General features: G+C 49.1%; 1 protein-coding gene across 3 annotated transcripts in view; it reads left to right on the forward strand.

Annotated features, from left to right (window-relative positions):
* The window catches only part of SCYL2 (SCY1 like pseudokinase 2), a 408,171-nt gene that overhangs the window by 129,307 nt on the left and 250,931 nt on the right, over positions 1 to 27,933 (forward strand). For all 3 annotated transcript variants that reach the window (XM_085653887.1, XM_085653888.1, XM_085653889.1), the window contains one exon: positions 7,943 to 8,119. In XM_085653887.1, the coding sequence (XP_085510013.1) occupies positions 7,943 to 8,119 (177 nt within the window). The remainder of the gene's footprint in view (positions 1 to 7,942; positions 8,120 to 27,933) is intronic.

Raw genomic sequence — 27,933 nt, forward strand, 5'->3', positions numbered from 1 at the left:
AGATTAACCTTTCACCCTAACATCTGCCCTGGGTGGTGTGAATCTGCAATGGTAAAAGACAGACCACCCCACAGTTCCCACTCACTTGTTTATCACGCTTTATCTTACCCCAAAAAGACCACCCCCTCCCTCTCTTCACCGTCCCTTTGAAATACAGATCTTCCGGCCACTTAGAGCCCCAGCAGGACAGAGTTTGCACACTTCTGGCATAAGTCCCGCAAATGTGACATCAACGGCCTCGCCGCATGAAAGAACTTAACCAAGCGCCCCGCCAGAGGGATTTGAGGGCATTGATGCAACAATCAGCTCCCTGGCGCTCTGCCAGCTAGGATCTAGTCCCTGGCATGTGTCTGAAAGGACTCGGGGGGGGGGGAGAAGGAGGGAAGCGCGAAAAGTTACTGGGGAAAGTAGCAATATTCACGAGGAGGGCTGATCACTGGTGTGCGCCAACGAAGATAGAATAGAATGTTTATTAATGAAGCTGGAAAAACATCGTAAGATCTTTTTGGATATCACAGGGCATCTGAAATCTGCTTGAAGCGCGTTGGCAGGCTGGAACTGTGAAATGCCTCCTGCAAAAGACAAAACAAGCATTAAAAATGCAATAGGTCTCGCCTTTCATTAAGTTAAAGCCATTTGCTTTGCTATACATTACCATTAGCAAAGCAAATGGCTTTAACTTAATCAAAGGCAAGACCTATTGCATTTTCAATGCTTGTTCCTCTTAGGGACCACCAGAAAAAATGCATAGGATGGATTGACACAGAACTCTGTTTTACAATTCATCACTGTTTGTCTTTTCCGTCAGAGATGCCTCTTAATGTTTCCTAGTATAAGAAATTTGAGAAAGACTTCATGGCGAAGAAGCCAGAAAAAAATAGAAAAAATACTCTTTTATTGATTTCAATCACATTAGTGTACATCTCTTATTACTACAGACCAGTGTTCAGGAAAGTATACATCGTGATATACATCATAACAGAAATCCAAACCTCAAAGAAAAAGAAAAACTACAAAAGTATATAAGACTCACAATGGTGATAATAATGAATAACAATAGACATATCCATAGATTACACTTTACATTAGAACGCAACTCAAATTATTCACTCAGCCACCAAATATAATTGTCATCTCAACCTCTATAACTAACTAGCTAGCTGTGGCGTCTGCCACGTCAGTTGGCTGGTCAGCAGTCGAAATCACCTTACCCCCTAAGTATGTTTGATACAATCCCCAAAAATTCCAAGGACGACTCCGAGGTGGGGGTGAAGGGGGGGGGGGGGGGGGTGGTGGTTTCCTATTCAACTCCGACTGTGTATTGCAGTATAGCATATCTCGCAACCACTCTTGTAATGTGGGAGGGGGGCCGCGTGACCATTGCATCGCAACTCGCCGTTTTGCAAGCAATATACCCATCTCGACCAGTTGTCGAATATCTTTCTTGACATGCTTATAATAACCCAATAGTGCTAGTAGGGGATCAGGGGACAACAGTACCTGCGTGAAAGCACTCAGCTCCTGAAATATCCTCCTCCAAAAATGTGCAACCCCCAGACATAACCAGGCCACTTATAAAAAGTCTGCTGTACGCGCTCTGTACCGTTTACATTTGTCTGACTCACGAAGCCATTAGCGAAATAGTCAGTCAGGTGTGTAATAAACCCTGTGCAAATATTTGGCGACCATTTAGGGACAGCTGGCGCGACGCAGCACAGCAGTAGCCCCAGGTGTCCTCGTCTAGGATCATATATAGGTCAGTTTGCCACTCCAATCTGGACTTGGTGTAAAAGTTCTTGCGATAACTTTGTACCAATCCATAGATGCTGGACACCAGTTTACAGGGAGATTGCGAATTCAACAGCAAAGTGAGAGGAGTGTACCAATCCATAGATGCTGGACACCAGTTTACAGGGAGATTGCGATTTCAACAGCAAAGTGAGAGGAGTGTACCACTCCATAGATGCTGGACACCAGTTTACAGGGAGATTGCGATTTCAACAGCAAATTGAAAGGCGCCACCTCTGGCTGCTCTTCCAGTTCGTCACCGTGAAGCTCTTGCAGGGCACCAAGAGGGTAACATCAGGGTCCCCGGTGTCCACCTCCGCGTACGAACTCTGCCTTCCGATAAGAGGTCTCCAGCTTTGGCAATTCCTATGCCACTCTATAATAAAGATCCATATCTGGGGCTCCCAGACCTCCCAAACCATAAGGAAGAGTTAGTACCTTCCACTGAACACGTGGTTGTTTTCCTGCCCAAGCCAGTCTCGTCAGCGTTGAAATGAGATTTTTAAAAAAGTGGGCCAGGATAACCATGGGAATATTTAAATACAGAAACAGGAAACGTGGAAGAACTACCATCTTCATCAACGATATTCGCCCCAGTAAGGAAAGAGGGAGACGTATCCAATGCTCCACATCCTCCTCGAGTTTAGTGACAGCCCTGCCATAGTTTTCCCTAAAAATTATTTTGGGATCAGTGAATCTGAGTCCCCAGATAGCACACCGGGTCAGTAGTCCAAGCCAATGGGGAATCCATTTCGGGAGGAGTAGTGCATGTAGTCAAGGGAAATATTATGGACTTATTCCAGTTTATTTTTAGTCCAGAGAGCTCCCTGAAGTGCACCACTTCTCTGAGGACAGGGGAAAGATTGTCCTCAGGGTCTCTAATATAAAGCAGAGTATCATCTGCATAGGATGACACAATCAAATTATAATTGGGGAAGCGGATTCCACAGAACCCATGGTATTCCCTGAGCGCACATGCTATTGGTTCTGTGACTATAGCATATAGTAGGGGGGAGAAATGGCATACTTGCCGGGTGCCTCTGGAAATTTTTACGGGGGAAGGGCACCATGTCACTGATACGAATTCTGGCAGAGGGATAGTTGTAGAACACCGCTACCAATTTGACAAAGATTTCACCGACCCCCATCCTACGTAGTACCGCTCCCATAAAAGCCCACTCTACTGAATCAAACGCTGTGTCTGTGTCTAAGAAATCTGCAGTAGCTCTGACCTCTGGGTTGACGTGCTGTAAAGTCCCAAAGAAAGTGCGTAAATTGTAAGTTAGGTTTCGTCCTGGGACAAATCCGGCATGCTCCGTGCTAGCCAGCTGTGGAACTAGGGGGGCAAGGCGGTTGGCTAAGATCTTAGCATATATCTTAGTATCCACATTCAATAGTGACAGTGGGCGAAATGAGGCACCCTCATCTGATGGCTTGCCAGGCTTCAAAATTGTAACTATCATGGCCTCCTACATTGATGGGGGCAACTTCCCTGTTTCACTAATCTCTTCAAATAGCGTCACCATATGAAAGACTAAGAGATCCCTGAACTCTTTGTAAAAAGCTACAGTGAGGCCATCCTGACCCGGAGCGCTGCCTGATCGCATCGTCCTCAGGGCATCATGTATTTCCCAAGACTCCAGTGACCTCATCAGGTATTCACGGTGTTCATTTGTGAGCCAGGGAAGTTTTATGTGCTCCAGATAGTCCTGGATCAGGTATTCATCTAACTGCGCGTGGGAACGGTAGAGTTCGGTATAATACTGCCTGAACTGGTCTGCTGTAGCTTCGGGTTCGTTCAGTAACTCTCCTTCCTCTGACCTAACCGCCGTAATTATTGAAGTTTCTCTCCTATGGCGTAACAACGCAGCAAGAGTCGCTCCCGGGCGTTCACCCTCCCCATAGCTTCTAGCTACAGCATATTTACCTATGTGCATAACTTTGCAAGCAGCCTCTGCATGGTACTCTTCCAGAGTCTCTTTCAATTCCTCAGCTCCATGAGCTGCCCCTTCTTGCTGTAATCCCAGCTCCAGATCTGCCAACCTTTTTTAAAGATAGTCAACCTACCCCAAATCGCGCGCAGTACCCCAGAGTGCTTCGAAATGACTATGCCTCGAATGTAAACTTTGAAGGTTTCCCGAACTGTGGTGATCTTGGGAACAGAACCCACGTTGTTGTAAAAAAAAGTCCACGATCGTTTCCGAAATTTCAACCTTAAATGCTTTGTCTAGTAATGAATTTGAAGGGAATCGCCATGTGAACGGGGCAGGCCTCTTCTGCAAACAACGTATTGTCAGTAAAATGGGGGCATGATCCGATAGTGTGCGAGGGTGAACCTTACAGTCCCGAACCTCTGGGAAGAGTCCACTAGCTAGTAGCCAGTAGTCTATTCTCGTATGAAGCTTGTGCTGTGCTGAGTAGTGTGTGAAACCCCCTCGCTCTGGGAAACGCGTGCGCCAGACATCTACCAGGTCGAGGCGAACCATAGCATCTGCTATAGTATTCGCTGAGGCGCACCACGTTGGGCCCCCGATCTATCCAGTGTTTGGGTCGAGAACACAATTAAAATCGCCTCCCACCATCAGTGGCAGTGTGATCTCGATCGAGTTGCATGTGAATAGAGAGTGGTAGAACTGTGGATGGTCATAATTGAGCCCGTATATATTAATTAATAGTAAATCAAGGCCTTTCCTAGTGCATCTAGTAATAGTGTATTGCCCCTCCGCATCCGCTATGACCGGAGCGAATTTGATGCCTGATTTCGGATTGACCCACGTGATCACCCCTCTTGCGTGTGTCGAGAACCCACCTGCATGGAAGGGACCTTGTAAAGTTCTCTGCATTAGGAACCTGCTGTCAACTGGGAGATTGCTTTCCTGCAATAAAGCTATGTCTACAGCATGATGTTTTAGATATGCTACAACATTCCGCACTTTACAGTAATTATTGAGGCTCCTGACGTTTGACGTCAAGGCTTTAAGCATGTTACCTTCAGATTGAGTCATCCCAGGGACATCCGGGATATGTAACGTGCAGGGATATCTCTGTGGTGACTAACCCAGACGCATGACTGTCTTGTCTAGAACTCTTCATAGAAACAATACTCCCTCTGTGGCTCAACAAATGGACAACAGTAAGAACCTCCCACGTCGCGTCTTTCCCAACTGGACGCGAACGACATACCCCCATCCCCAATCCCAAAATGATGACGGCGCAACGCCATCAAGTGGATCACACACAAAGGTGGATGTCGCTGCTCCAGTAATTTGTCACTCTGTAACAGCCAAATGTGTGCGTGAGCCAGTAAATAATCAAAGATGACATTCTGTACCACTCTACCACACAAAGGGGACGTATCTAACATGTATTCACTAATTTCAGATGGTCAACTGCACAGTTACCAAGCTGATCTCGTTAAAGCCCTAGAAAGAAGACATACGATTAACTAAGATCCACCACGCCCTCTCCCTGTAGCTTATAATGGAGTACATTAAAGTATACCAGATAGGGTTGCCAGGGCCCAGCTATGCAAAAATACAGCAGAAATTGCTGCTAAAGGAAATCAATCTTCCCCACAGGCCCAATGACTCGTTGTCCCCACCCTCCTCCACAACATTTTGGATCTGTTAGACCATGCTTAAGTTAACATTTCAATCATTTTCATCCATCGTACCCCCTGCCGCCCCCTGCAACTGTTAAGAGTCCGAACCACGTTGCTGAGTTTTGGAGTATTCCTTCAATGCTTTCTGCAGTGACTTGGGTTCCAGGAAAATCTTTGAAACACCGTTCATCGTCACCCTGAGACGCGCAGGATAGAGCATAGCATAGTCAAGGTCCTGAGCACGCAGGGCTTGTTTCAGCGGAGCAAACTGCCTCTGTGCCTCCTGGGCCTTGACAGTGAATCCGGGAACCGCGAGATTGTTGAGCCCTCATATTGCAGATTTCCAAGTTCTCTAGCTTTTTTCAGGGCAGCATCCCTATCCCTGTAGTTCAGAAGCTTAGCTATGATCGGACGTGGTGGTGCGCCTGGAGGGGGTCTGGGACCCAGGGACTGGTGTTGCTGCTCAATCACAAACATAGTAGAGAAGATTTCTCGGCCAAGGAGGGTCACTAATAGGGACTCGATGAACAATTACATATTCCCTGTGGCTGTTGATTCCAGGAGGCCAGTAATTTGAATATTACTTTCCGGGACCTGGCTTCCAAATCCTCTGCTTTATCTTCCAGGAGTGTGAGGGCTTTGGACATCTTCTTTTGCGCAGCGTCGGTTTCCGTGTGGGCCTCTTCCACCTCTGTAACTCACCTCTCCGCCATGTCTAGCCTCTCAGAGTGCTTGTCAAGGCGTTCTGACATGCGGTCCATACGATACACTAAGGAGTCTATTTTCCCATCAATTGAGGTGAGGCTAGTTTGCGTGGTGGCCAGAATTTGACGAAGGTCTGCAGGCGTTTTGTCAGGTGCATCACCCTGCTCTGGGTGGGGCAGTGAATCTCCCGGCTCCCTGGTGCGCATTTTACGCTGCTCAAAAGGGAGCTTGGTCTGGCTTTTGTCCACCTTCCCCATTGCTTGTGGGACCACACAGCCCGCTACCAAGTGGCACGCCACTGCCACAACGGGATACTCAATGCAAGAATCGTGGCTGATATAGCACTGACCTAGATGAGGAGCTGTGGGCACGCACTCTGCGCACAGCGCCAACACTTGTAGCCGGGTGAAGGATAAATCGGAGGGCAGGCAGGTGTAGTCGTCCCCAGGTCACTACCTGCAGCAGTCAGAGCGCAGGGACCAATGTCTCTGATATACTAGGCAGCCTCACAAAATTGTATGTCCCTGACCAGGAGCAGGCACATAGAGAAATGGAGGAGAACTGTACCCCCTGTTTAGGCCTACTCATGCCTCCAGGCGCGGGTCCCGCCCTCAGACGGTACAGCAGTCCCTGCACCGCAAGCCCGCCCCCCAGCCGGCAGGAAGTATTGGTCGCAGGCCTGCATGCAACAACGATCACAGGAGACCCAGTATCACCGCAGTCCCGTTCCCACGCAGGTCGCTGAATCAGGGGGGTAACTTCAGCCAGCTCCAGCACTCTTGTAGGGACTCCGCGTCCCGCCCTCCTGGTGCAAGCTTCGCTGCTCCAGTAGGCCGAACACCCAAGGTAACGGCTGGCTCACCACGCAGCACCCAGCGGGCTAAGGAATGCCTCAGGTCAGCTACCAGGTCTCGTCGTCTCCGGCGAGGCTCAAATTTCCCCAGGTGGCTTCCCCAGCAAGGATCGTCGCGGCAAGCGGGGGGCCGGCGCGCAGTTCTCACTGCACAGGCAGTCCCGGGGGTCGCTTCTCACCCCGCCAAAGGCCGCTGTGTCGGGCAATGCAGGCCTCGTGGTGCGGCAGTCACAGCAGGGCCCCAGCCGCTCACATCAGCACGCCCAAGGTATGTAGCGACACGAAAATACCTCTGACTCAGCGCTCGGAACGCGGGGTAGTACAGGTTACAGAAATGCAAGGATATTGAAGGATTAGTGAAATAGCTCAGAGGACCTCTGCTACTGCACGGCCATTTATGTAAGCCGCCAAGCTCCGCCCTCGACTAGCTCGAGGAATTACGGATGAAGACAACTAGTGTTTACTAGCAAGCAACCCCACAATTGCATCCATCTACAAAATGTGGGTCATACCTACTATTGATCTATATTTGAAAATAGTGGTGCTGTCATGCAGTAAAGCTGCTCTTTGGTTGAGCTCCTTCCCGTTACAGCATTTAAGTTAGCACTCCAATGTGTCTCCCTCTAGGACTGTCAAGCGTTAAGCCCAATCTGCAAGCTGGTGCTGAGGCATGAAGAATTAGTTACAAACCAATGTGGTGCTATAAACTTCTGCACTTGACTCTTTGGGAAGAGCTTATTTGGCGGGAATGTGTACAGAAAAAAACAAATTCACTTTTAATAAATTCCATAGTTAACATATATCTCTGTACATGCATTACTTAGAATGTATAACCGAATAGATGCAATCTCGTTCCTTTCAATTTAAATACATTCATGCTTTGGTACTACTTTTATTCAATAACAATACTGACAGTGTGTTACATTTTTCATACGTATAAATGGAATAGTGACTGTCTGACCCATCACTAATTCTTGCTGACTTATGTTTTCTAGCGTGTCGTAGTGCAGCGTATTTTGCCTTCATTGACCTCGGAATTTGTCAATCCTGATATGGTGCCCTTTGTTTTGCCTAATGTTCTGCTGATTGCTGAGGAATGCACAAAAGAAGAATATATAAAGCTTATTCTACCTGAACTTGGACCTGTATTTAGACAGCAAGAACCCATTCAGGTATGTTTTGTAGTTGCTCTATTTAATTTAAAACTGGACTAATGACATATATGTCTACTGTGAAAATTAAAGGTGGTATGTAGGACAAAAGTAAATGTGATGAGCAGTCCCTCCAGATAACTCGGCGCTAAAAGCTACTCAGAGCATTTATCATAGCCAGGGCATGCTCAGCTGACACACATAAACACATTCCATTTTAGGTCTCGCCTTTAAGCTTTCTGGTGAGATATCATTAAAAAAAAATACATGCCCACTGGCCCCTGCTGCTTTCCACCACCTTCCGTACCCCCAACTCTGTTGGCTTAGAGCCTGCCCATTGCTTACCATTGGCTGGCTTTTTTTGCCACTCCCATTTGCTTGGTTCCTATTCAATAACTTGGCTTACTCTTCTTGTGTTTGACCTTCATTGGAGCATATCCTGTGTGCTATCATTTTTATTGGCTAACTTGTATCCTTCTGCTGTTTACATTTAGGGAACTACTTTTTCCTTTTTCCTTCAGAACTACATGAGAATGCATGTGTTTTCTTGCTCTCTTTCTGGTGTCATACTTCCCTTCCTACACGCACATTAAATGGAAGACCTTTTAGCTTTACCAATGCTTATTATTTAGATTGCTCAGCGCCCCCCTTGCTTGTGCGGCGGGCTGCATATTTAGTTTCCAAGTGCTCTGCAGATTCTCAAATTCTGCCGCTGTTCTACTCCTTCTTTGTTTGGAATGCCCGGCGGGTCCCCCGCTGCTGCTACCGCTGCCAGGCGGCCTTCCTATAATTTGTTTCAAGCCCCAGCAGCAATACTTGGCCATTTAATTTGGCTCCATTATGGACCCCGCCTCCATTGTTATTTCACACCTTCACTATTCCACACTGTTCCACAGAAACATGACCTTGTCCTCCACCCCAAAACCAGAGAACGCTCAGTGGCTTTCAGCTCCATAATTATTTGGTTTTATTTTGTTTGGAGCTCGGGCCCATAAGGCCTACCTTCAAAGTGAATTTCCTGGGGTGCGATTATTCAGCAACAGCCTAGCTATTTACCCTTGCCTTATTGTAAAAATACAGTGCCAAGCAGAGAAATTGCACCTTGGGCAAAATCATTTTTCAGGGCTTATGGAAGGCTGGCGTTACTTTTACTTTCTCATGCATTTTAACTTTTTGAATCACTGTGCCATCAATCAACGTTCCCAAGATGGACTCGCCGCCTTACGTTTTGTTTGAAAGTCAGCCTTGTTGAACTTGTATGCCACCTTTGCTGCACAAGGGTTTCAGTCAAGAGGGGCTGGGAGTTGTAGGCAAAGTAATGAAATCCACCTCCACCTGTTCTGTTCAAACCGCCGTCCCTGAAAATAAGCTGCTCCTGGCTGAAAGCTGTTGAGAATCTGCTTCAGGTTAGAATCCGCCTTCATCAATCTCTACAGCTAGGGTCTCCAACCTTTTCTGCAATAAGAGCTACTTATATTCAATGGAAATACTCCCTAGTTACTAATATTAGTGCTCTAATAGTGACCTAATCACATAAGATCACATGAGTGACCACCATATGCAAAATTACTAGTAGTGATCACCTTAATGTATCAAGCAAGGATTCAGCGGTAACGTAAAAGGGCTTCTCAATGTAAAATGCCTCTATGTGGGTAATACATAACAGCTGTAGCTGCAATGCCTCTGGCACCATAATACTAGTAATGAATCTCCTCAGGGCTGCATGAGTTAGCACTCAAATATCAACTTTAAATATATTTCGGAAATTCAGCCAGTTTTCTCCAAACATCAGATTGAGTTCCGAAAATACAATTTTTTTTGTCTTGAATACACACTTTCCAATTTTGGTATACTTTAATTAACCAAGTAAAAATGTCTAATTTGATAGTCTGGGCTGTAAACAGGAGAGCTACTTACAGGAAGGTGGTGAGATACCAGTAGCTCACGAGCTACTAGCTGGAGAATCCTGCTCTACAGAGTGCATTTTACATTAGCATATTACACTCTTGCTATGAACCTGCTTCAGTACTTCATCTAGTCTCCAGCCATTAACCCCCATCATGCACTAGCACGTTTCTCATAACCCCTACCCCGCGGTTCCTGTCGTACTGTTTCAAAACCAGCTTCTAAATCCTGTTGCAGCAAGCCTTTCTGCTACGTTATACCACACGAACCAGTAGCATCCCTCTTCACAGTCCTTTCATACCATGGACCTTCTACTTAGACCAGATTTCCACTCTGTAATAATGCCATCATGGCCCAGTCCTTATCATATTGCAGCACTCATTTAACGCAATAATCCTGGCATGGAACTCTCCTGAATGAAAAGTTATGTAGAGCAATAGCTTCCCAGCAAGGGCCTCCGTGCTCTGTGTAAGTAGGGCACAAGCTAAAGCAGACACAGTGATGGTAAATAGTTTGGTATAGCCAAGGTTTCATCTGTTTTTTTAAAAACAAAGTTCAGAAGGAATGGCACGGAGAGAGAATGGTAACTCATTCCACAGCTTGACGGCGAGGAAGGAATGCAGGCTGACCTCCCTTTCTAGTCCTAAGAACCTTACGAATTTTAAGGCGCAAGTTAGAGGATTTGACCGATCAGTGTGGGTGATAGCGACTGAATCTATCCATCAAATATTAAGGCCTTTCTTATGGTAAGCCCGGTGTGTCCGCATCAGACATTTGAAATTGATCCACTTCTGTATTGGAACCCAGTGCAGCATCTTCCAGAAGGGAGTGATTGATTGATGAGGAATATTAAGTAAGAGTCTTGCTGTGGCATTTTGTACCACATGGAGTCAACAGACCAGGTAGTGAGCCAGACCCAGCTATAGAGTATTTGCATTGTCTAGCCTAGCTTTGATTAACAAATAGACAATAGTCTTATGTGTGTTAACTGGGACAACTTTCAGACATTTTTCAAGTAACATAAGGGAAAGAACCCCCTGGTCTAGTCTCCTGACCAAGACTATCTAACCACTCTGCTGAGGCACCACAGTTGGCCACGACCATTTCACGTATCAGTTTGCCCATCTTGTAAGTGAGCGTAGTCCCTGGTGACCAGATGCTAATGGTTAATTTTTTGTTTACCCTCTGCATTCCTGCTGTGTACCCATGAGCATTCACCCATATTTAGTTCCCTCTATCTTTTCAGCCTGTGCCAGTATCATAGCACCTCACCATTTCTGACTCCCTCCTGCCTGCACTGCACTGATAAGGTTCCTGTGTCAGTGTTTTTGTGTATATCAGGTTTTCTATTGCAGGTGGTATATATGAAAACCCAGGAAGTGTGTGTCGGCAAGGAGTCATAGAAAGTCTTCTAGGTTGTGAGAGTTTGAGGATGTGAGGTTGGTTGAACATGTGTGCGTCTGGAACTCAGCAACTCGTTGACTGGTTGTATGGCATTTTGGCTCTTAGCGGGCCCGTTAAGCAATATTTAGTTTAATGTAGAAGAAAGACTGCAATTTAAGTGACTTAATGAACATAAACTGTGGCACTAACTGCCCTTGAGAGGGAAAGTGCTCTCCAAGTGAAGTTCAAAATGTCACATGGCACTTTGAGTGTTTGAAAGCCAGAGTAGGACTTGTCAGTGTGGTTTATTATCTGCTGGTACCATCTAAAATATTGAGCAATACAGCTGCACAGGCAGCTCGTTTATTTTGAGCTGACCGTAATAGCATACTGGGACCTGTAGCCATATGCTTTTAATGAGAAACACATACATTTAGTAATTGCAATGTTAGTACTGTAGTCTTAAAAACAAGCTTGGACTGGGATAGCTGGTATGACCTGTGCTTTAAATGGGCAGGTACTGTACTTTCACTTCTTTAGTTTGAAAGGGAGAGTACCTGCACTTCTCAGCACTGCTGCAATTCATCTAACAGGAGAGTACTGGCATTTCTCAGGAACAAACAGGTACTCTAAATAGTGAGTACCTGTACTTCTATATTCCCATTTAAAGCGTTGAGACAAGACTTAAGCTATGTTGATGGATGCAACCCAGCACTTAAACAATAGTCGGTCAAGGCCGAAGTGAGCCCCTGTTAGGTGGTCTGTCAGTCATGTGCCTTCTTAGCTCGTTGTCAGCAAAATGTGTCGCGTTACCAGCAAAAAGTAAACAAACGCCGTCATGTCTTACCTAATGAAATGCATATTGCGATTTCCAAATAATTGGCTGTCGTATTTTATTATTTTGTACCAAAGCCACTATGGAAGAACCAAATAATGGTGTCTGAATTTATTTTGAACTTGTTCACAGTTCTATAGTATCAATTTCAGTGACCTTAATTTTACTTCATTTGAAAGACTTGTCTGTCTCGGTCTTCGTCTTCGTCTTTGTCTCTTCCTGTGTCATTGTTTCTCTCTGTCTCCCAGTCTTTCTGTTTCCCCCTCTCATACACACTCGCTCTGTGTTCGTGTGACACTTTCTCTCCTTTCCCCCTTGCTGACCACCTTTTGTTTACTTGCTCCCTCTGTCTGCCACCTCTGTTTCTTCTCAGACTCTTCATGCCATTTCTTTGGCTCGCTAGCTCTTCCTTATCTCTGGCTACCTCTCACCTTCTGTCTTTTTGCACTCTCTCTTCCCCTCTTTCTCTCTCGTTCAGCTTTTCTTCTCTTCCCCACCCACATTGCTGCTGCTTACTTCTCACTCACTATAATTTAAAGTGGACAACTGGGAAAGGTTTAATGTAGCGCCTCACTTCACTTGAACCCTTCCCTTTCTGGTGATCTGCAGTTTACAGGTGAGTAAAAGCGAGCTAGCTGAATGGATTTTCGAGCTCTTCCCAACATAGAGAGAGGGCCTAAGCCTCAGTTAATCTCAAACAATGGTAAGGGTATGCTAGGTATGCACTGGTGAGATGGTCAAAAATAGTTCAACGTGGTCCTTATTGATTCGGGCGCTCCTCTTCCTTTGGCCTACCGTTAAGACCAAACTGTTCTGAGAATGTAAAGATTGATGGAAGGAGCGTCAAGTTCAAAAAGTAATCATGGTCTGTGACCATCGCTGGTGAAGGTGAAGAGTTAGAGCTGAGGCTTAGGCCGTAAAGATTGATGGAAGGAGCATCAAGTTCAAAAAGTCATCATCAGTCCAATATTGCAGTCCGTATTTTTTATTTTTCAAGAGAATTTCACAAGATTCAAGTTCCAACAGAAGGCTGTTTTTGAGTTATGACTATTCGTTTGTGAGAAAGCATCTAATCTGGATGAAACAAATCTCTGTATTTGATTGAACATATATTGGATCGAATATTTTTCTGTTGGAACTTGAATCTTGTGATTCCCCCACTAGGCCCTCTAGCATATCCTGAGTGGGCTACCAGCTTATAACCCCACCTATTGAGTGCACAGTATGAGGATCCCTGTATATGGGTCTCTTGTAACAGTACCACATCTGGGGCCTGCTGTTTCAGATAGTGCAGCACAATCCCCCAAGCCATTTACGTTCCAAGAGAGTAATTTGAAATGGCTCCGTAGCAGAGCAGTATCATGATTTTCACTCACATAAGCACAGTGTAGGGGGCCATCTACCATGGAGGGCCATAGAAAAGCAAGGATGAAAATCAACAATACCCCCCCCCCCACCCAGCAACCATATCTTAGAGAAATCAAATCTGTTCTGTAAAAAGCTATTTCCTGCATTCCTGTTGATTATAAGTGTCTCAAGAAAACCGCATTTAGAGCTACATCCGACAAACAAACTCCTATTACAACTAAATCCCTCAGAACACCCCGGATCCCCCCCCCTCCCTGCCTCCCTGCAACGTGTACATAGAACTTCCCACCCCCCCAATTTGCAGAGTGCCCAAACTAGTATACTTAATGAAGGGAAATGCTACACAGCAGGTGCTTCCCAACTTGAGAGCCCGGTTCCCCCAAATTCTCAACTATACATACAAGCCCATTGTTAAGCATGCTAAAAACTGGGATCTATTTTTGTAGTATAACATATGTGACATCAATAAACAGTCTCGATTCTCAGAACAGTACATAAAGCTAGGTCGCGTGACCTGGTCACTCCCGGCATGTCTACGCACATTTAAACCATGAGTCTAGGCTTTTCCAGGTTATAGTCACCCAGTCTTGAATGGGGCCAATCCACTCCTGTCGCCCTTTCAGCAATCAATTCAGCTCTGTAATTTGTGAAAGTTCTGTCGAACAGCCGTCTGGCGTAGCTATCACAGGTGGTCAAACGCCTTCTTCACGATTGGACCGTTCTTGGCGATTGTCGTGTCTTGGCAAACGGCAATAAGAGTTATGTCTTTGGGCGCCGACAGTTCTCCATCCCTCCAGCCAGTCCCAAGTTTCCTCCGGAGTCTGAAAAAACAGGGACTTCCCCTCCACCAGTAGCTTGACCAATAAAAGCTGTGTATTTCGGATTCTTCTCGAGGAGGGCTCTCTTCTTTTGTACTTTTAATGTGAAATCCAGAAAGATTGTGATCCATGAGTTCTCAAACTTGAGTGGGGGGCGTTGGGTGGCGTAACACACTGTTTGAAGAATAATGTCTCTGTCGCGGAAATTAAAAATCCTCGCTAAAATGAGACGTGGAGGGGCACCTGGTTTCGGGGTGCCTCTGGGCACTCTGTGAGCTCCTTCAACTGAGAAGTATTGCGACAGGGTCCGAGGCTGGAGATGGGTCTGAATTAGTTCTCGACAAAAAGGTCCGTGGCTTGCCCCTCCCCTCTCTTGGGAACCCCCAAAATGCGAACATTATTTCTTCGAGCCCCTCGTAGTCCTCCAGCCTAGCCTCTAGTTCCAGAGTTTGCGCCTGAAGCCGATTGACTGTTTTTTCAAGTACTTTCGTGGAATTTTGTAGCGTTAAGATGCATGAGGGTGACCTCGGCCATCACTGTGTCGATTTTGTGCTCTTCACTCTCCCTCCGCCGTGAAGTTGCTGCAGCGTAGAAGGCCCCCCGCAGTCCACAGCATGAGCAAATTGCACCCGGCGGCGCAGGCTTACCCGCCCACCTCTGCGTCACCCCCGGGGCCGGCACAGGAGAACCACCGTGGCCGGCACAGGAGAATCACTGTGGCCCTACAGGAGTAGCAGCGGTCATGATCGCGACGGAAGCCAGTGGAGCCACACCTCCGGGACGCATTCCGGTGCCAGCAGGCCCCTCGCCCAGCGTCCAATGAATTGCGATGTGGCACCCAGCGCCAGCTCCACTGGGGCCTCCCCGGGAGAATTTCCGTGGCTGCGTTGGAGGAACAATGGCCGTAGGCTCGTCGAAGGTAAGCGGGACCACACACCTCCGGGACACGCTCCGGAGTCAGCAGGGATGATACGAGGTGGTGCCCAGCGTCGCCGGGGCCCTCCACTTCTCCCTGTGCGGCGCAGGCCAGGCAGGATAACTTGGTTCGTGGTTGACAAAAGTCGTCTGTTTCTGGTCTAGCGGTGCAGTAAGCGTTCCGGTACACGGGACCAACTAAATTATAGGGCAGGAACAAATATTTGAACGGATGTGGGGGAATCTAATAAGCTGGTGAGCGGAGATCTACTCTTCTGCTGCCATTTTGGGTGCTGGTTGGCCACGCCCCCTTGACCTACTTTTTTTGACTGCTCCATACGAAAGCAGGGATGTCATACTTTAAACAGCTTTTATTGTAGCTTATATATGTCACCTTGGGAGTCCCATGATCATAAAGCCTTCAAAGTCTCCAACACTAGTTATCATATTAGATTCTTTTGTGCATGGGAGTGAAGTATCGTGAACACTACTACTGTTTTGTAAGAGAATTTCTTTCAGTCTTTTTGTAAGAAAATGTTTTTTTTTTTAATTACTTATAACTCCATCTGGATTAAACACAGGACATTGGCCGAAGCACTTTCTTTTCACAAAACACTTGTAGATAGTTTCCCCTTCTGAAAATAAGTAGAGATTTAGTCCTGTGAATGGCTGCAGTAAATCTGTTTTGAAGATATGAAAGAAAGGAACACCACTAAAATGAATATAATGTAGGGGAATGGTTTTCTTGTGGAAAAATGTGTTTGAGGCGTGTGAGCTGTAGATCACATGCTTTGCATACTCCTGCCATCTCGTGTTGGGTCCGGATGTTTGCAAGTTGTTTTTGTTAGAAAAAGATTTTGCAGTCAAGAGGTAAGGTGACTCCTCCTTTCGGTAATAGTGCGCATGGGCATCGACTCCATTGTTAGATTGTTTTTTTCCGCCATCGGGTTCGGATGTGTATTGCTGCGCTCCGCTTCGGAATCGTTCCTCGGGTTCCCCTCGGTGCACAATCCACTCTACCCTCGACAGCATTGTTTTTGAACGCGTTTCTCTTTCTCTGCTGTTCGACTCGATCATCAAGAAATCTCCATTTTCATCTGAAGATTTGCGGGCAGCCTTCCGGCCTATCTGCGTCGGTCCGGCTCTTAGTTGATGGAACGGACTCCATTCAAATTCTGCCCCCTGTGCCACGCGAAGTATCTGCGTATGGACTTGCATCCGATGTGTAACTTGTGCTTGTCTCCAGAGCACAAAAACAAGACTGCGACGCGTGTCGATCCTTCAGATCAAAAAAACTCTCCGTGATCATCGGGCTTGACGTCGAGAGATGCAGCGGCAGCAGTTAGACGACACACCGGATCTCTTCGGCAAAGACTCCGAGCAAGAGGAGGTCTCAGGGGCCAAAGAAGAACAGGCCTCAGCTGAGTCTGACTCCGAAACAGAGTTGCAGATTATCCTCGATGATGACAATATGGTGCAGGGACAAGGGGAAATGAGTACAGAAGCCCCCCCCCCCCTTCCCCACCCACTGTCCCTAAAGAATCTAAGGCTTCGGCACCACCTCTACCTGCAGGCCAAGGCCGGCACCGAGAAGAGGTTTCTGATGCTCCACCTTCCGGCTCCGCACCGAAACACTCTGAAAAGCCTTCCGGCTCGGGACCGAGTCGGCCAAAGCCCACTTCCGAGCCGAAACCTTCGGGCTCTAAGCACAAAATCGGTTTGGAGCTGAAACCGTCGACACCAAAAACAAGAAACATTCCTTGGCACCAAAATCTTCTGCGCCAAAAGGACATTCCAGCTCCGCTCCGAAAGCTTTGGTGCCAAAAACTAAAGAGCTGCCCGATCCAAACATAGATGTTGTACCACCTAAGTCGGATCCGAAACAGAAGAAACTCTATAATTATCCTGACACAGGGCATATTCACGCTAAACCGCATTCTAAACATAAGTTTCCTGATGACGGCAGCCCTTGTAAAAATCCATTGAAGAAGGGGGGGCGGAGCTTGCTCACGAACAAGATGGTCGCTTGAGCCTTTAGCTCTGCATATTGTCCAACCATCTGGCAAATATCCGACAGCATTGCTTCCCTAATAACGGGCGCAGCTGAAGGGTTAAGATTCCGGGATATGCTGGGCGAGCGGAGGTGGCTCTCCGGTCTGTCTCCACCTGAGAAAAACGAAGATACGGAGCCCTGAATGTGCCCGCCTCGCAGGCCTCGGATCCCTGGGCTCGAGTTGGGCAGAGGCGCGGTGATGCCTGCGGTGCGAGCATCATTGCGGCGGTCTGGGAGGACCGGAGCACTGGCCGCACAAGCGCGCCCTTGCTCACCGTGACACGCCGGTGGGAAGCCTGGACCTAGAGGTGACGAGCGGCTGCTCGCACCACCGCCTGGAGCTACTTGGGGCGGATCGATGGCCCGGCGCAGGCAAAGGCACAGATTGAGGCGCCTGCCGCTGCTAGTGGGACCAACTCCGCAGTATTCTAACCAGCTGTGTGGGCGACGCGGTTCGATCGCCTCCCGTTTTGAGGCCCGCGCAGAGTCGCTTTGGATGCCTGAGTGACCGCCACATTTACGTCCCCGGGACCCGCCATCTTGCTCCCGCGAAGCGGGCGCGTATCGCCCAGCCACGGCCATCCACGTGGTCAGAGAGGACAGTGCTCGCCATGCCTGGAATGGGGGACCTCGAGGCAACACATTGATCGCCAGGTGAGCGCAGGTTGGTTTGGCGATCGCTGCGGGATCGTGGCGGTGGGGGGGGTCCCTGCAACGGCTGAGTCCCCTGGTGAACCCTGCACATACTTGGTGAGTGCGGACTTGGGAGTCGCAAGCAGCTGGGAGTGGGCGTGAAGACGGGCTGGTTGATATGCCTTTTTGCAACGGTACCCTAACTTCGTGGGGGTTCTCCTGATTAGGCGCTCCTTTGGTGTTCTATGGGACTGAGTGGCGGAGCTGAGGGTCGCATGTGGAGCGGCTGTGTGTAGGCCTGTTGGAGATTGACACCTGCACTGAACGAGTAAACTTGGACGCTGTTTATTGTTAGTTAGCTTGCGCCATAGTGGAGGACTCTGGCGACATGACCTGACGCCCGTGAGCAGGTCTATGGTGCCACTTGGATTGGGGTATTGCCCATTGCGACGCCCGGAAGTGGTGCAGGACTGTTGCGGCTTGGATAACCTCACGGATATCCCTGTGGTGTGGTGCCCTGGGCTGCGGTTCTGTGGAGTGACGGAATTAAGCCTGGTGCTCCCTCCTGGTAGTGAAAATGGGCAGAGTAGATAGGACTTAGCCCAAACTCACTTTCAAGCAGAAACGGTCGAACTCACATGATGCCTCTTTGGACGACGCTGCAAAGATACAGGCCCCCGCGTCCGTCGACCCTGGCTCTGACATCCGGAGCATGCTTTTGGCCATGGAGAAGAGCCTGCAGAGCGGCATCATCTCCCTGGGTACGAAAATGGACGCCCTCTCCTATAGGATGGATAGAATGGTTGAGCGTTCAGACAAGCACGCTGAACGATTGGATATGTCAGACCGGAGGCTTACGGAGGTGGAGGAAGCGCATACCACGCTTGATACTGAACACAAGCAGCTTGGTAGAGTTTTGCGTGTCCTACAAGATAAAACGGAGGACTTAGAAGCGCATTCTTGTCGCTGTAACCACAGAATCACTGGCCTGCCAGAGACCACACAGACCGGCAACATGGAACAATTTATCGAGAGGCTGTTGGTCACGCTGCTGGGAGAAGGGGTCTTCTCCACTATGTTTGTGGTGGAGAGAGCGCATCGCTCCCTGGGGCCTCGCCCGCCCCCAGGGGCACCACCGCGACCGATTATTGCAAAACTGCTCAATTATCGAGACAGAGACACTGCCCTGAGAATAGCGAGAGCCAAGCAGTCTCTGACCCATGAGGGATCCGAGATATTGCTATTTCCGGACTTCACAATCTGTGTACAGGAGGCGCGTCGACAGTTCATCCCTATGAAGAAACAGCTGCGTGATTTGGGCATAGACTACTCCATGTTGTATCCTGCTAACGGGTCAACAGACAGGGCCGCTCCCACATCTTTAAGGCGCTGCAAAAGGCTCTAAAAGATTGGTCCAAAGAACAACGCCACAGCCCGGACTGACAACTACTCAACGAGGTGGCAAGAGGCTCCCTGGACGAACAGGATTAGCTGTGGTGGACTGCGGCACGCTGTTAAGTATGGCCTTGGGGCTTGAAAGTGGGAGGGGGATAGCCCCTTGGGTCTTCTTGGCTCTACTATTTGGGGCCCGTGGCGGCAGGCCCACAACTGTCTAATTGGGGTTTACTGCGGGTTAGGCTCAGGCCATGCCACTGTATTTGGACGGGGGGGCCACCCGATATGTAGTTCCTGATCGTCAGGGGAGGACGCTTGGTGGGATGCACTGGCGGGTAACGCATAGTACTAACTCTGGACCTCTTGGTGGGGACTGTCCTGGAGTCTTCGATCACTGGGTACCAGACCTAGGGATGAAAGCGCTATAGTATTGTTCTATGTGCCTGCAGAGGTCTGTGGCCATTGGGACCGCGATGCAGTGTATCTGTTTGGGACGATGTGTGGGGTGCGTGGCTGGTTTATGTTCATATTGTTCCTCTTTGCAAAGTAGAGCAACATCTGCCCACGAGTGCAACACACGAGGATGGTAACTTCTGATTGGGGGGGGGTGGGTGGTATATTGGGTGTTTTTGGGGGATGCTTCGCGACCACGTTGGGGGAGGTCTGTCGTGGGTTGGGGGAGGAAGGGGAGATGGGACAGTGTTTTTGTTGTTGTTGTTTAATGTCTCATATTGGTCTCTACATGGTGTGCATACTAACTACAGGCTTCTTAGGTCAGGTTATATTATAGTCAGAATTATTAAAGATGGCGGGAACTAGTGAGGCTCCTGTGCTGAAGACGCTAGACTCCATTCGCGTGCTTACGTGGAATGTCCGGGTTGCTTAACGACCACCGTAAACTGCACAAGGTATTGAACTACTTGCAGAGGCAGAACATTGATGTAGTTTTGGTGCAGGAGACACACCTCCCACTGCAAAGCGCAATATTGCGCAGTAGAGGTCTGGTGGATCATGTCAACGTCTCGGGCTTAACCACACACGTCCGGGGGGTTCTGACATGGGTTAACCCTAAATCTTCTTGTACATTGGTACAGTTAGACTCAGACAAGAATGGTCGATACGTGATTTCCAGATGCCAGGGGAGGGGCATCGACTTAATCATAGTGAATGTCTATAGCCCTAACTAGGACTGCCCGGAGTTCTTCACAACACTTACAAGTGCTGTATCCAGGTTCCCAGAAGCACGGTTTCTCTGGGGTGGGGACTTTATTTTTGGTCAGAAACCCAAATTTGGACAGGTCCGGGGGCCCGATGAGGAGACCCACAGCAGCGGCTAGAGCACTTGAGAGCGCTATGGTGGGCCTGGACCTTTGCGATATATGGCGCACACGACACCCAGACAAGGGAGGTTACACGCATTATTCTGCCTATCACAACCTGCACACTCGCATAGATTACTGGTTGGCCTCTTCTTTGCTCATGGAGCACACGCGGGAGTGTTTGATACTTCCACGTACTCTATCGGACCATTCTCCTCTGCTGCTGGTTCTTACCACGCCTAGGAAGACGATTCCACCATTTACTTGGCGCTTTCCCCCTTATTCACTATTAGACCCTCTTTTTAAAGAAGAATTAGCAGAAGCCATAGAAACCTTTTTCCCCATCAATGTGGGGTCAGTGGACAGTTTCCAAGTAGTGTGGGAAACATTCAAAGTTTATATACGAGGCGTGACCATGGCCAAGCACTCAGGGGTTCTCCACTCAATTCGTGGTAGGTTTTCCGCTCTGGAAAGGGAACTGGGCGCTTTGGAACAGCGTCAGATAGGGAGCCCGGATGAGGCTATCACGCAGGAAATAAAAGACCGGTTGGGGAAATATCAGGATGCTGCAGACAGAGAACTGAAACATCTAGACAAATATGCTACAGCGCGAACCTATGGCTCGGTCCTGGCGCAGGTACTGAAGGCGAAGCGCTTTAGGACGCTGATCACTGAGCTTAAATCGGAGGAGGGAGAGCTACTATTTGAGGAAGCGAACATAGCAGATAGGTTTAAACGCTATTACGGGGAATTATATACTTCCCGGTACGGAGGAGCAAATCCTTGACTATATTGAGCATATCAAATTGCCATTCTTTACGAACACTCACCGTGAGTTCCTCATGCAACCCATAGGAAAAGACGAAATCTTATTGGCCCTGTCTGGTATGAGGGCAACTAGTGCGGACGGCCTAACCGTCTGGTTCTATAAGGCCTTTATAAACTTATTACTCCCACATCTCTCCACTCTTTTTGATGTCATGTGCGTATCAGGCACCATGCCACCAACGATGAGGGAGGCGGTGATAGTCGCCATCACTGAATCAGAAAAACTGCTAGATGAGTGTGGGTCTTACCGCCCACTCTCTTTGCTCAATGTAGACACCAAGCTATTTGCAAAGGTGCTTGCCAATCGTCTTTCCCCTCTGGCGCCGGTATTGGTCGCTCCTGAGCAGGTGGGGTTCGTACCCGATAGGAACCTCACCCCTAACCTCCGCACTGTATTTGGAACCATCCAACATGATAGGCAGGACACTAAGGCTGTTGCGGTCTTCCTTGACATGGAGAAGGCCTTTGACTCCGTCGAGTGGCCCTTCATGTGTCATGTTTTAAGTAGGATGGGGCTAGGCCCTGTCTTTCTTCAATTGATTGGAATCCTGTATGACTCACCCAAGGCACGAATAAAAATAGGTAACTTGGTGACGGATTCCATTGCTATATCTCGAGGGACGAGACAGGGCTGCCCGTTATCCCCCCGTTTTATATGCTCTGGTAGCGGAGCCATTGGCGTGCGCATTAAGGGAATATCATAGCAATGAAGGTATCCGTTTCCCGACTTATAAGATAGTAGTGTCCACCTACGCGGACGATACGTTGTTGTATGTCCTTGATCCAGAGAACAATCTATCCACTGTCCTCAGGGAAGTTGTGCACTTTGGGGCACTGTCGGGACTGCAAGTCAATTGGCCTAAATCCATAATTTTCCCACTTACCCCAGTTACGACGCGTTTTGAACCGGACTTCCCATTACACTGGACCACTGATGTTATCCGCTACCTGGGCATACGCCTCCATACAGACTCGGAGATTGTGTTTAGGAAAAACTACGGCACTGCGGTCAGTCGACTGGAAGATGACGTAGAAGCCTGGATCAAGCTACCGTTGTCACTGCTTGGTAGAGTCTTCATCATGAAGATGGTGATTTTGCCCCGTTTTCTGTTCCTATTCACACCTCATTTTTTCATAATCACTACACTATTAATAAAACTAGCCTGGGCAAGCAGGTGAGGGTGCTGTTAAATGGTAGCGGCAATTTCAGTCGATAACCCTTCAAGTATTGCCCGGCGGTAATCGCCTCTCATACCACTCGATAATTTACCAATGAAAGAGGCAGGCGCCGGAGACTGGAAGGCAGGAAACAAAGTTTTATTCCGTCGGAGCAGAACACATCAGATCAGACAGCAAGGTATCGTCACGAGGTGCTCTAACTGCATCTCTGAGGTCTGGCCTCTTATACACAGGTTTATTGCTTTATTGCACATGGTACATTCTTATTGAGACTTTGATGTACGGAAAGACATTCCTTGGAACCCCCACTTCAAACTCGTTCCCACACATATCTACAGTAGGAGTCCCCACCCCACCCATAGTAGGAGATGGCTATCACGCATCTGGATATTCCGCCAATTCCCGGGGGTGTGTGCGACCGGCCGGGTCTCAGGGGGGTAGGGGCTTTGATCCACTGTAATCCCTTTGATGTGGGGTGTTTCCCTTACAGTAGGGGCAATAAACTGCATCCGCAGGGCTAGGTGATGGCCTGGGATCGGTTCGGACAATGGGGCGCAGAGGAAGGGGGTTTATCAAAGAGAGGCATGACCATGTATGGGATGTCGGTCAGGTGTGGGATGTGGTTCCATGGCAGGGCCGCGCAGAATGCGAGGGTTTATGGCCCGTGTATGAGAGAGCGGGGGTGGCCGGCGCGCGGGGGATGCTCGCAGCGCCAGGGGAAAGCGCTGGCGATCGAGAATGAGCGGGGAGAGAGTGGGGTGCCTAAAATGGCGGCCGTGCATTCACTGTGCGTGGCGCTGGGGAGAGGCAAGATGGCGCAGATAATGTTCAGTTACAAGCTAAATTTCCACAGTCCTCCCTTTTAACATATCTCGCCAGCTTGTCTAGTTCGGATCTATCCCCATAATACTACGAATTTCCACCTCATACAGAGCTTTCATTCGCTCTGTTTCAAAGTCCAAAGTCTTAGGGCAGATGCAGTTCATAAAAAGCGAACATAAAGGTGGCAGACACTGAATCCCCAAGCAACATCCACATAGTATCACAATCGGTATTAGGATAAATGAAAACAGCCTCCATCCCCAACTTTTAATAGTGTCCCAAAACCAACTCCCCAGTGACCATTCTTCTTGCTCTTGATGGACCTCTGCGGACAGTCTGTGGAGGTGTTCAATTGCTTTGTAGACTGAGGGTGAGTTATCCGGTACGTAGGTACAACAGCTGGACCCAATGATGCGGCATGCTCCTCCACGATCAGCCAGAACCACATCTAGAACGAGGCGGTTCTGAAGGGCCACTAAGCGGACGGCCTGGAGCTCGGCGGTGTTGTTGGCGAGGGCGCCAGCCGTAATGTTCATCGCCGTTTCGACTGCCTGGGTTAAGTGGCGGATGGCACGGCTGTTTGCCATTGGACCCCAGAGTGGAACAAGGCCTTTTACTGCGTCCATGAACTGTGCTCCGGCGGAGTCGGCTTGCACAATGTCTTTGGCCCGTTTCTGTCGGTGATGGTTTGCTGGAGCCACATATGTCGGAGGAAGGACAAAGGCGATGTAGCAGGTGCCTCCCCAACCTTTCGGAAGCCAGGTGTAGGCCTTAGTACCACAGACGAAGTACATATTCGGGGAGGCAACAAAGGAGGGTGGGTCAACTGAGTCCAATGTTCGGGTGATGAGGCAGGAGCTGTGGCCTACCAGCTGCGCCCCAGGCCTTCGAGGCACACAAATCCAGTGATGTTGATGACGGACAGGGCCACTGTTAGGGTGGCGGCCGTCCGTTTCCGGAGGTAAGAGAAGGTGGGTCTGGCTGGGTTGTTGAACACTTGCATTTCAACTCGTTCTTTGGCAGGGATGTCCATGTGAAAGGAAGTGTTCGATCTCAGAGGGCAGAAGAGGGCAGAAGTTCTTCCAGTTTTGTTCAGCCAGAACCCATGGTAGAAGTGTGACATGGTTCTCCCGGAAGTGGCATTGTCCTTGTAGCTTTCTTGCAGGAGGATTAGCCAGGCGAGGCAGGAACCATGGACAGAAAAAGGTGAAGGGATGAAAGGGATAGAGTGTCCAGTGGCATGTGGTAGCGATCCACAGATCCAGCAATTAGTGGCGTTGGCAGCAAGATTGTGTTGGTGGAGCAACTGCACAAAAGAGTTATTCCAGAACTCCTTACGCCTTTCTCGGAGTTGGGGTGAAAGTGAGATCAGATGGTGTTCTTTCGTGGTGGTAGGTTGAACGGTGGTCAGCAATGTCTTATGAGCGGGTGTGCTCTCCTCCATGATCCAGAAGGTGACCACGAGGAGAAGGCAAAAGAGAAGGGTAATGAAAAGTGCAATAGTCTTTAAGCTGTGCATTCGGTCAGTCTTTGGGTTTTTGTAGTGGATCTTCGGACGTCCGGTTGCTTCCATCATCTTCATGTTGGGCGCTTCCATCACCTTCAAGAGACTCGGTAGCGGGCAGAACCACAGACTTTGTTTAGTTTCTCTCCTGGTGGCCTTTGAGGTGACTAGGCTACCGTTCTGAGATTTCCACTTAGCCTGTGGTCTGCTTAGCCGAAGTTCTCTCCTTTCGTCGCAAGTTATACCCTTCCTTGGATGGCACGGTGGGATCAGGATATCTTACTAACTCGAGTGTCTCTGTATCTGGGCAGCGGCTCAGGGATGGTCGGTCTTTGTCCAGAAGTTCTTCTTGGGCGGTGATGTTGTCCGTGGTTGTCAGGGTCGGTGATACCTTCTTGCAGTGGTGTGCATGCAGCCAATTGCGTTTCCCCTCCACTCGAAGAGCTGTTCGGGTGGTGATCAGGACTTGCAGGGGGCCCGTCCACCGGGGCTCCAGACTCTTGGTGCGCTGGAAGTTACGCACTAAGACGAAGTCACCGGGTTGGATGTCGTGTCCGGGGGCCCCTGGAAACATCGGGAATGGCGTGCAGCACCTGCTGATGGATGACAGACAACGTTTTAGTTAGGTTATACAAATAGTCAGACATGAGGACGTCCGGGACGTCGTGGATGGATGTTGGCTTTGGAGCAGCCCAAAGGTTCATGGGCCGCCCGAAAACGACCTCGTAGGGGGTTAAGTGGTGTTTAGTGGGGGTGGAACGCATTGATAGCAATGCTAGCGGGAGAGCGTCTGGCCATCTCAGTCCTGTGGTGGCGACTATTTTTGCTATCTTAAGCTTCAATGTGGCGTTGTGTCGCTCAACCAAGCCTGCAGATTGGGGATGGAAGACCGCATGGAATTTCTGTTTTACACCCAACCCTTTTAAGATGAGTTGGATAACTTCGGCTACGAAGTGGGGGCCGTTGTCGCTCCACAAAATTCGACAAAGGCCGTATCGGGAGAAGAATTCCTTCATTAGTACTTTTGCGGTAGTCATAGCGGTGTTGTCATGGGTTGGGTAGGCTTCCACCCACTTGCTGAAGGCACACACAACGACAAGTACGTACTTCAAACCTTGGCACCTTTCTAACTGGACATAGTCCATTTGTAGGACTTCAAAGGGGTGGTTGGGGACCCCAAACCCTCCCCGGGGTACAGCAGTTCCTTTCCCAGGGTTGTGTTGGAGGCATACTAGGCATTGTTGGACCAGACGTTTGGCTGAGTCTGGGATTTTGTCGTTGTGCCAGACTTTGGAGATGAGCTCGATCATGGGGGCAGACCCTATGTGTGCGGGGGAGTGTGCCATGGTCAGCATGGGGATCAAGTATGAATCTGGTAGCAACCATTTGTTCAAGTCTTTAGTTCGCCAGCAACCGTCATCGTCCTTCAATCCCACCCGGGCCCATTCAGTTAATTCGTGTGGTGTGCTGGCTAGTTGGATATCCCTGATTGTTTCCCTAGCATCCTTCCATTTCTCAGTTTGTGACCTGGTCACGTACATACGGGTCGTGGACCTATTCTCGGCTGTGGTTCGGGCAGTAATGTCAGCCAGTGCATTTCCCTGTCCTATAATGTCTGTCACCTTCTTGTGTGCCTGGCATTTGATCACAGCTAACCGTGTGGGGAGGAGGACTGCTTCGGTCAGGGCAGAGACTAGATCTCCATGCAGGATGGGTGTGCCATGAGAAGTCAAGAATCCCCTCTCTTTCCATAAGAGCCCAAAGTGGTGAACTACCCCGAAGGCGTACTGACTGTCTGTGTAAATGTTTGCGGTTGTCCCTGCTGCCAGGATGCAGGCTCGTGTGAGAGCAATTAGTTCCGCCGCCTGTGCGGATCGCTGTGTGATGCGGGCTGTCTCAACAACTGTTCGGGCTGTGGTGACTGCATAGGCAGCTGAGGTGGTGCCATCTGGGAGCTTGATGCATGAGCCATCCACCCACAGTTCTCCGTCAGGGTCCGGGAAGGCAGTATCCTGGAGGTCAACCCTACTCTTGGTTTGTTCGTCGGTGAGGGTCACGCAATCATGTATAGGGGACGCATTGGGGTCAGCGTCAGGGAGAGGCAGTAGAGTAGCTGGATTCAGAGTGGTGCATCGTTTCAATGTGATGTGGGGTGCAAGCAGAGTCAGTTCATAACCACTCAGTCGTGCGCTAGTCAGGTGTTGAGTCTTGGTTTGGTTCAGGAGGGTGTCAACCGCATGGGGTACCAATACTGTGAGGGGGTTTGAGAGCACGATCCCCTCGCTTTGCCGGATAGAGATAGCCGCGGCGGCTACTGCTCGAAGGCAGGCGGGCAAAGCTCTGGCTACAGGGTCAAGAGTGGCAGAGAAGTAGGCACAAGGGCGTTGTTTAGGGCCTATGGACTGGGTTAGGACAGACAACGCACATCCCTCCCTTTCGTGGGTGTAGAGGGAGAAAGGTTTAGTGTAGTCTGGGGTTCCTAGGACTGGGGCCGAACAGAGGGCGTCTCGTAATTCTTTGAAGGAGGATTGACATTCGGGTGTCCAGGGGAGGGGGAAGGGGACATCTTTAGCCAGCAGGGAAAGCAGAGGTTTTACGATAAGACTGAAGTTTGGCAACCATTGTCGACAAAAGGAGGTGAGGCCTACTAGGGACCGCACTTGCTTCTGAGTTTTGGGAACAGGGGTTTCTAGGATGGTTTGAATTCGGTCAGGGGTAAGTTTTCTCCCGTCTTTGGATAGTAGGTGGCCTAGATACGTTACTTGGGGCTGGCAGAATTGCAATTTCTTTCTGGAGACCTTGTGACCGTTCTCCGCAAGGAAGCGGAGGAGGAGAATGGTGGCTGTGACGGCAAGTGGAGTGGTGTCGGCCGCCAAAA

This window comes from Triturus cristatus, chromosome 4_1 (assembly GCF_964204655.1).
Source record: "Triturus cristatus chromosome 4_1, aTriCri1.1, whole genome shotgun sequence".
NCBI lineage: Eukaryota > Metazoa > Chordata > Amphibia > Caudata > Salamandridae > Triturus > Triturus cristatus.